General features: G+C 41.2%; 1 protein-coding gene and 1 long non-coding RNA gene across 5 annotated transcripts in view; both read right to left on the minus strand.

The window, feature by feature from the left end:
* Positions 1-1,322: 1,322 nt before the first annotated feature.
* On the minus strand, positions 1,323-2,538 carry LOC107834689 (uncharacterized). The gene is made up of 2 exons (XR_001660500.1): positions 1,642-2,538; positions 1,323-1,544 (listed from the first exon to the last, which is right to left on the minus strand). It is a non-coding gene; the product is annotated as an uncharacterized LOC107834689 (long non-coding RNA).
* Positions 2,539-6,227: 3,689 nt separating this feature from the next.
* Positions 6,228-10,215, minus strand: part of arhgef4 (Rho guanine nucleotide exchange factor (GEF) 4) — a 36,761-nt gene continuing 32,773 nt past the window's right edge. For 3 of the 4 annotated variants that reach the window (XM_007542703.2, XM_007542705.2, XM_007542706.2), the window contains exon 10: positions 6,228-6,924. In XM_007542703.2, coding sequence (XP_007542765.1) covers positions 6,770-6,924 — 155 coding nt within the window. In that variant the 3' untranslated portion in view covers positions 6,228-6,769. The remainder of the gene's footprint in view (positions 6,925-10,215) is intronic. The other variant, XM_007542704.2, reaches the window with a different exon arrangement.

Genomic DNA, 10,215 nt, shown 5'->3' on the forward strand with positions numbered 1-10,215 from the left:
GGATTCTGTCTGCCTGCTGCTTCCCCTCTTCATCCACTAGAGGGCGACTGGAGGCTGCACCTGTGGAGACCGTGCACGCTGACTCAGCCAGTGCACCTGTGATCTATCAGCTAATCATCCTGGAGTATATGAGGAGCTGACTGCAAAAACCTTGAAACCGTTGGCTCACTCCTCCTTGCCTGTACTTACCTGTCTGCCCTCCACCACATGTGGCCTCCTCATCTCCAACAAAGAATCCATTCTATCAAGAACTCACTGGAACCTGAATTACTTCAAGAATGCCCACAAAGAGACCCAACCCTGGAACCCACAGTATCTCCTCTTTGGTTAAAGTCTGTGGAATTAAAACAAGTAAGATCTTTCTGATTGTTTCAAAGATTCAATCTTTCTGACGACCTCGAACTCAAAATTTTCCTCTCACTACTCTTCAGAAAACAGACGACCCTGGTAGACCCTCCCAAGGACCAGACTCAGATTCTCACATTGTTGAAATAAACTTTATTTATCTGATTATCTGTTCTCCTGGTGGTGTTCTGTATGTGGGTATAGAAACTGGAACCCAACATGACATTTACAGTATCTTGCAAAAGGAATCTGACCTCTTAATATGTTCCATTTTCTCAGCTCTAATCCACAAACCTCAGTGTGTTTCATTTAGGCCATCTTTATGCAACAGGAAGCAATGCTAAAGTTGAAAATAGCTGTGACAGTGATCCAGATTCCACCTGACATGGCAATGCCTCAATCTAGTGGACGATAACAGGAACAGCAAGAAGCCCAAAGAAGAATTATTTTGGGTTGAACTGACACAAAATGTCCTCCACTGCAAGGAAGGTCAGCTGTTTTGGCCTTTTGACCAAACATTTTACACATGCTCAAAGCCAAAGTTTACAACAAATGTAAAAAGAAAACATTCTGTACCATGGTTGGTCAACCGTCTTCTATCCATGACCAGAAGGAAAAAATGGGGGGCGGGGGGGTTATTAGCAGCACAAGACAAAACAAAAACTTTAATTGCAACAACACAATTTAAAGTCATACTGAACTTTGGAGTACACAGAAAAGAGCAATTACAAAACTAAAACTTCAAATTTTATTGAATAGAACATTGTCAACATAAGACTAAATTATTTCTCTTGGGAGGTGAGCCAACCTCACCCATCCAGCTAAGATCATCCCCTGGCCTTCCAACCCTAAACGAGTGCTGCCTCACCCCATGGTCCACGTAGATCTTCTCTCCCAGCTTGATGTCTCTTGTTTTTATTAGGAGAAATGGGTCTGCCAGGCCTGGGAACTTCACTAACAGACATTTGGTGTTGATGATGTTGGCAGAACGGTTTATTGGTCAGCCAAAGATGGCGAGCTGCGGATGACTGTCACACAGGTGGACTTGAGAGTTTATGCAGAAGTCCATGGTCCCCAGACTTGAAAAAGTAAATCTATGCATCTTGTCCTGCCTTCAGGGACCCTGCAAGCTGCCAGCCTCGGCAGCAATAGTGAATATTCCATGGTAGTCACATGCGATGGACCCCTTGATGAAAGTCCTGGTTGCAAAGAGTCATGTGGAAGAAAAAAAAAGTTATTAATTTATTATTTTAATTACAGAAGTGTCAGTTTCCAAAACAAGATCAAGGAACCCACCTCTTCTGCTGACAGTGTTCTTGCTCTCCGAAATGACAAGTCCCATTCACCTCTGGTCCTGGATGTGGCACATAAAGTCCTGGCTGGCTTTTGGGGTGCGGTGGATAGCGCTGTGCAGATCTCCAGGACCTCCTCTGCAGTGTTAGAGTTCCCAGCTCAGTTGGACTTTGCAATGAAGCTCTCCAGCTTCTACCGGCTCCGTTTAGCCAGGAGACAGAAACTACCCATGCATGCGGTTAGACCTGAATATAACATGCCCTGCATCAGAACCTGGTATGGTAGGGTCAGTAAGAGGAGGAAAAGAAAAAAAAAAACTCAATCAGGTGGTACCGCCTTGTCTTAAACTGAATTAACTGCAACTTGTCAAGGAGGCTACTTGTCAGGGCGGAATCCGGCCTCCACTTTCTTTTTAGGAGGCGGCACATCATTCAGGGTTATCCTAAAAGACTTGAGAAAAGTGCCCAGGTCTGTGTATCCCTCACAGCTTCGCCTCCACCTTTTGGGCCTCAGAGCATTGTCTGTGGAGCTAAAGGAGATAAATACATTAAAGACATCACCAAACAAACATGGCTACCCCGAGATGAAATGCACACACCCTGCTCAGCTTTAGATCTCCGCTCTAAGGAACCACCAGGTGTCACTCCCTCCACAGCTTGAGCTTCCATAAAAGGGAAGCTGGAAGGATGGTGGCAAAGTGTCAATTTCTTGTGTGACCAGGTGTGTGCTGCGCCACTGTTTGCTGCCTGGGCCCTGCTATTAATGACGTTTTGGGGTTGCGTTACCTGGGGATGTGGTTACTCGATGCCACAGGGCTGCATCAGATCTACCACATCAAGGGTGACTTTAGAGTTGGTGTGGTAAACCAGAGAACGTGGGTTTATCTGATGCAGTTATATCACTGCTCCTGCTGTCTCTTTTGAATTTGATTTCCTTTTTTAGTCCACCAAGTTTTGGATTATTTGTCTTGCCTTAGTGTTTGTGAGGGCAGGCTAAGATTTTTTTCCCCCATTTACTTTGTTTTGTTTTTGGGTTACTTTCTGAAAATGCACACCTTATTTGTGTAAAAACAAAATTTGCTAATTGATTTTATACTGGCTGTTTATTGCATTTTGGGGACAGGAGTCTTAACATCTGACAAACTATATACTGTTGAAAATCAGCATGAGCTCCTCTTTCGACCTAGATGCATTAAAACAAGCTTTGAAACAAGTTAGAGATCGGCAAAGAACCTGAACGGACAATCAGGTTTGGACTATATGGCTGCTGGACTTCCCCAGAGTGCATTACGGTTCCTTCTTTACTATATACTACAGCTGCATGCTGCCATTTTGATCACAGAGAACACGTGAGGCTACAGCTGAACCGTTGCAGCTAACACTGGGTAAGTCTTCTCCGGGCTCAGATTAGTCATAGCTTCTTTTGGCATCACTAAAAAACGAAATAGTAAAGGTAAAGAATAGAAGATAAAAGGTGGATTTAACTCAGCTTAAAACCAGATTCTGGTGTTCTTTTAGAAATAAAGGTTTAATTAACTTTAAATCAGACTAATTTCAATTCCTTATTCATCTTTTGAGAATAACAGGTTGATGGGGGTTCCTCAATAATTCTGTTTGACACTTCACACATAATCTTGCACAAATACTCACAGAAGTCTCAATTTAACTCGATTTAACTCTGATTTTTATACCAGACACACAGCATGGCTTCATAAAAAATCTGATTTTTATGAAGCAGTTAGGGTTCTGTTCATAGCTTTGTCCAGCAGGGGGTATCAGAGGTTCTTAAGGAGGTGTTTGAGGACCTTTTCTGAATCCAAGCAGCCAGATCGAACCATGTCACTTCCTTTTATCAGCACCTACTCACCTGCTAACGTCAATCTGGACCAAGGTTATGAGAAAATTTTTTGTAGGATTCCAGTCTCTTAGTGGAAGGCTGACCAATAGGAGGGTCATACCTGCTTTCTGACCAAACAGGAACCTGAGGGACCATCACGTTCATGCCAAAATCAGATCCCAGATGGAGCAGAGTGCAATTGGGCAGGGGCAATGCTTCAGACACCAAAAATGGCTGCTACATCATTGTACCCACAAAGTTTATTTAGTCCCACCTGGCGGGGGCCCACAAAGACAAAATTGTGTTTATTTAATTAGTTGCCCGGTTTGCAGAAACAGATTTGTGGGTCATACGGCAAATACAATGCTGGCGCGACTGGTTTTACACGAGTGAGATGTGTCCCGGAGGATGGTGAGGAAGGCCTATGCCTTGCTGAGCTCGCATTACATCCAGCACAGCTGGGGCTCAGCGAGGGTCATGGTCCTGGAACAAAATCCGAACTGGACCAGGGGCCAGAGAACAAAGGCGGCCTTGCTTTGGATTGCCAACCTAGGCACATACTGACCTATGGGGCTGAACGTACAGTGTTTGCTTCTGTTTCAGGGGCTGGAAAAAGTATGGCCTGTGTATTGCGAAGATGGTCTTTGACTATTTTTCATATTTCTTATTACGAAAAATAAATATAAACGGTTTTTCTAACTTCAACATCAGACCTATATGTTTATTTACAAACTGTATGTTGTCAAAAAAAAATTCTTGTCCATAGTTAGAGGACACAGATCCACCCCCCTCCTCCTCACCTTGGGCCCGGTGTCTGAAAAACATGGAGGCAGAGAAACTGAAAATCCTCATTATTAGGCTGGGTCATCATTAGACTGAAGGCAGCCAGACTAATTTATCTTGCAAAATTATTATATTTAGCTAAATATTGTTGTTGAGGGGCACTAAGAGGCTCCCTGACACACAACTTAAAAAAAACTAAAACTTGACAAAAAAAAATCAAAAAGGGCAAATAGGGCCATAAAGGATAAAAGGGGCAGGGGCTCAAGACCCCTCTGATCCCCCTCTGCATGTCCCTGTTCTAGTGCTTTGCAACTAGAACCAAGTCAAAATGTTGTGTTTCAGGAGAGTTGCAACTGAGAGGGCCAAAACAGCTTTATCTCAGCAAAAGATTCAAAAAACTGAGAACTTTAAGTTTCACAGTTCTGGATTCTAGTTTCAAACTACTAAAACTGTTAATCTTCATCATTCTGATGTGTTTAGACCAGTGCTTCTCAATTCCAGTCCTCACCGCCCCGCTGCTCTGCATGTTTTAGATGAGCCTCTATTCCAGAACAGCTGATTCAAATGATTGCATGACCATCAAGTACTGCAGAAGTCTGTTGATCACAAAAATATTCAATCCAGGTGTGTAGCAGAAGGAAAAAACCTAAAACATGCAGGGCAGGGGGGCCTGAGGACCGGAATTGAGAAACACTGGTTTAGACCGTAAATAAGGTGGAATATAGAATATGGAGTTGAGAAACCGAAAATTCTCTCTTTTGCACTTATTTTGCTGAGATAAAGTCGTTTTGGGCCTCTTGGTTGCAACTGTGATTAAGTAAAATATCAAATTGAATTTCACACCACTGCACTTACAGTAACAGTGAATGCTGCTGCGTTGTTGCAGATGCTGCTCCCTGACTTGTTTTTAAGGTCTTTTAGTCATTTTATTGTTTTTGTTGACTTTGCTTTTGTTATCTATGTACTGATTGTTAATTCAGCCTTCTTTTTCAGTAAACTACATCCATCCTTTGCTTTGTTTTAGTGAAGACCATTAGCCTATGCCTTGTCTCCAGCAACTATTTGGAGCTGCTATGTGTGGCTTATACTAACCTGGATTGTGTCGTTTTTGGTTCATCACCATGACAGCACTGCTCCAGTACTTTGCCACAAAGCTTTTAAAGATCTGCTTACATATGCATGGGTTACCACCATCAGCTCAGCTTCTACACCACAATATTTTCCACCTGCACCGTCCAAAACACACCCATCAAGGCTCTCACCGGATCTTTTGCTGTGACATACCTAACTCCATTAAATATACCTGGTCTACTATTCATCGTCTACCGAGAAACATTGCGTTGAGCACAGTGTGTTTGCCCTCCTGGCTCGGTCAGCTAACTTGGTTGTCAATCACAATAAAACCATCAACTTTGGTCTCTTCAACATTGACTCGCTAACTAGTATGGGGTATCTTGTGCAGGACATAATTTCTGACCGAATGTTAGATTTTCTGTGCTTAATCTAACAGTCGGCGATGTCTCATGATAATCTACCCGCGAGAAGTGGAGGGTGGCACCTGTAACTGTTCCTGTCATTCATTTGAAGCAATTGTATATCAGCTCTCTGGACCAACTCCCACTATTATTGCCACCTTGCACCGCACCCCAAAGTATAATAAGGGTTTTATTATTGAGCTTGTATTGTTTGGTTATATTTATGCATGTCAGATCACACTGTGTAAAATATAAAATGAAATAAAAATAAGAAATAGAATAGATGGTTTACTTTCAGTGATGTGGAGAGGTCAAGGATCAGACTGCTGGAATGTGTTGCTGGTGTTTTTGGTTATGCTGGGCATTTGACCTTAGACTGAAGTACTCTAATCTTCCTTGGGAAATATTAGAATATTAGCACATCAGAAGAGAAAATTCAAATCCAAAACAACACACAAAGTCCACAGAATACTTAAAGCATGTAAAAAGACCCTATACATTAGCAAAGAGAAAACACAAGGAATTTTATTCTCCAAATAGTTTCCCTCATTTTTTTTAAAGCAGACAGAATAAGCATGAATATGAAATTCTACCACACAATGAAAAGTCTGAAATTTTTGTTAAATTATAAAATAAAAGCACAGAGCAGTGTAAATAAACACAGTTTTGTTGCCAAGCAACATTTTCACAGAGGCAGTTTAGCCAGGAGACCCACAATAAGTTGCAGCAGTAAAACAGAATTAATACCAGTCAGTTTTTGTCTTAAGGAGCATAAGTACATTAGGCAAGAATTTATTGTCACTGTTTAACTCAAGGGTAACGAGGAGACCTTGTCATGTCTGATTGTTATCCAACCAATAAAGTGCTTTCAAAAGATGGTTTTACCTTTATTATAGTCCACTTTATCTATACAAGTCCACAAATCCCTCCAGGAAAGGTTATACATAGGAAAGAAAAGTGGAATGATTAAAAAGGCTCTATGGAGGCACGAACTCTTCTCTTTCTCACAACTTTGCTTCTCCTTTCTGGTTTGATTTTTATTTCTTGAAAGGTGTCAGTCTCCCAATGTTATGCCAGAAGGTGGTTTTGCGCTTGGGCTCGGCCAACATGAAGACCTGCTGCTGGGGGAGAGCAGTGGGTAAGGATGGATGTTTCTGACGAAGGAGGAAGTCGCAGTATGGCCTGGTCACTGCTGATAAGGAAATCAACACATAATGTGTGGCTCTTATGTGGGACAAAAATGCTACTGATACTGACAGTACACTTCAACTATAACTATATATATAACAATTCATAATAAACAGTGAGTTTCACCTTCTCAAATAACTTTAGATAAAAACAATTCAAGTGTTATCCAATTTGCAATGATTTAGAGAAAGCAGACCCTCTCATTTGAAGATTGACAACTGGATGTTAGGCTCTTTGGGTTGTTTTGGTGTTTTGATTACTTATTTATAATTCCGTTAATATTGTGTTCATTAGTTTGAATTATTATTATTATTATTTTGGCTAGATCAGTCTTGTTCTGTTTTTTTGTTCAATCCTTTCTTATTGTGTCTAGTTATCCATAGTTATTCTAGTTTAATTCTGTTTCCTATGTTTAGTCTTGCTTTACTGTTACATTCATTTCCTAGTCCCCTTGGTGATCTCCTCACCCACGTGCCACTTTCTCTCTCTTTATCTTTCTCCTCATTCTGTCTTCTGCTCTCTCCCCTCATGTCTACAATTGTCTTGCTAATCACCCCAGGTATTTTGTTCTAGGACAATCACATTATTTAAACCCTTTTCCTGCTCACACTACTTGCTGGTTCCTCCAGTAAAATCTCGTCTAATCTTGCTTTGTCCATGTTTGCTTTTTGTTCCTTGTTCCTGTTTTTGTTTGGCTCTGGCTCCATGCATTCTCAGTGACTTTTATAAGCTATTAGTTTTATTCCTAAAACATTCAACATAATCCATGCTCCCAGCTCTTGTCTGCATTTTGGTCCATCCACAACTCACCAGTCATGAGCCCTCATGTACCTGCTGATTCCAACATATGTTCCTCCATACTGAGCAGCTCTCTGATAGTAGATGGCATGTCCGCCATCCACAGCTAAACTATAATGTTGTTTGGAGTTTTCAGTGATGTAAATCACAAACTGATGAATGAATGCGGTCAGCTGTTAATCAAATGGTTTCAGTGCCGTACCCTGCTCAGTGCTGCTAGTACTACCCCTGAAGTAGGTATGAAAATCTGAGAGCAGCCAGGCAGAGCTGGGCTGGAACTGCTTTGGGAAAAGAATTTGGCCAGGGTGGACTGAGACAATATTGGTTAGAGGTGTTCTAATGGAAAAGCACCTTAAGTCTGCTGCCCCAGTAGCCTCTCCACCTGACCAAACATCCATCCACGGGCTGTTTACTTAGTCTGTTTTTATTTTTATTCTGTTCTCCCACAAATCTAATCCACTCATTTAATAGCGTTCTAAAGTTTGCAGATGTTGTGGGTCTGACAATGATGAGAAGAGAGGAGATCTAGTACCTGTCCAAGTGGTATTCACTGAGCAATCTTGTGATGAAGACCAGCAAGATAAAGGAGGTCATTGTAGACTACAGGACATGCAAGAGGACAGTCCACATACCTAAAACGATTCAAGGGGAGGAGTGTGTGGACATCAAATTCCTGGGCATCAACATCACGCCAGACCTGAACAGGTTGCTGAACACCTCTTTTCTCTTCTTCCTCAGGAAACTGAAAAGGTATGGACTCCCTGCTCAGTTGCTCAAGAACTTATATTGAGTGCGCCCTTTGCCTCAGTATGACTGTGTGGTAAGGCAACTGGACATTCCAGGATAATAAAACTGAAGGAATTGTTAGAGAACATTTAAACATGAGAAGCATTTTAAGATGGGGTTAGGGTTAAGATAGATCAGATCTACACTTTACTAAGAGCCATTAAGACCAACCTAAACTGTTTTTGTATTGTAAGATAATATTTATGTGGAAAAATTGCCCAGTTGATTTGGCATGCAATGATTTCGTCTCAATTCTTACACTCTGTCACTGTCGGGAGAAAAGTAGCTCAGTCTGCTTTAAAAGCTATGGTGCTATTATGCAAAAAAGCACTTAAAATCTTGAAGTGGGACCACTGAAAAAATACTGGAGAAAATGTATATTTTTTTCTTTTTTAAAGTTAACCACCTCTGGTCTTACCCCAGAGTTGGCGACTAGAATGATTTACAAAGCTGTCTTTTTTATAAAGGTCCAATCAAAGGACTGGATTTGCAAATTAGCCTGTGGCTAGAAAACCTATCAACAAAACAACAGTTGTTTTGTATTTCACATAGCACTATTGAATTTTCTGTTCTTGAGTAAATAAATTTGAACTAAACTAAACTGAATCAATGCTTGAATCTCTCCTTTGTCATCTGGCCTCCTACCTGTGCTTTATATGGAGCTTTTCCATCTTTTGTCCGAACTCTAGTTTTGGTTCTTTTGTGGCCCTCCAACCCAGTCAAAGTTTTGCTTCCTGATTGACTGACAGCAGCAGATGAAGCTTTGAAGCATATTCTCTTGCAGAAGAACCATCAGCACTGGGCAGGTAACTTTCATTGATCTAATGCTGAACAAATATCAGTTTGCATAAAGACTGGAAGTGAATTGGCTGGTGGATCTACAATTCCACTACTGTGAACAGAGTTTCCTTAGAACTTAATCACTGGAGACTGTGGAGATGACAGTGGAATTCTTAAAGATTCCCTCACATTCCGTCCCCTCATCATCCTCAAAAACTGTCTACTGGGGATACTGCAGTTACAAGGAAACACCCTTTCTCAGGATCTGAGGTAGTGTCTTTGATGTTTGTCCATCAAAGACACTGTTCGGAAGACAGCCCATTAGAGACTGTCCTTGCTTGGCAACTAATAAGTTTGTAATTATTAGAACCTTCCATAGGAGCTGCTGGTCATCTTCTACATGGCCATTGTTCAGTCTGTCCCGTGTTTGTCCATCACTGTGTGGTTTGTTAAATCTACAAAACAGGACAGGGTCAAACTGCAATGAACAATGTATGATGGTGCAGTTTGTTTTGGTGTATGTATGTGGATAAGATACATTGTATTGGGGAAGTAGTTTGAACTATTTAGCTTTCCTGATCCCTCTGTGGCTGCTATTGAACTGTCATTTGGGGTGCTGGGTGGCGGCTGGGGGGGAAGTGGACTTGGGTGGCCATAGTGTCAGTATGATGTATGGGAGTGTGAATGTCTATATGAGTATTGGTATGTAGTTGGATGTGAATGTCTCTGGAAGTGAATTTTCAACTATAAAATTTAGCATTGGAACAATACTAGATTATTTTGGTACTAACTATAGGTGTATATATACGTTTGCTTGTTGTATTTAGGGTGTATTTGGGAAGGGGTAAGATTAAATAAGTCGTTAACTTCTTCCCACCCCTTTTCAGAAATGTTAAATGGGACTTTTGTGATATATATATATATATATATA

Source organism: Poecilia formosa, unplaced genomic scaffold, assembly GCF_000485575.1.
Source record: "Poecilia formosa unplaced genomic scaffold, Poecilia_formosa-5.1.2 Scaffold721, whole genome shotgun sequence".
Lineage (NCBI taxonomy): Eukaryota > Metazoa > Chordata > Actinopteri > Cyprinodontiformes > Poeciliidae > Poecilia > Poecilia formosa.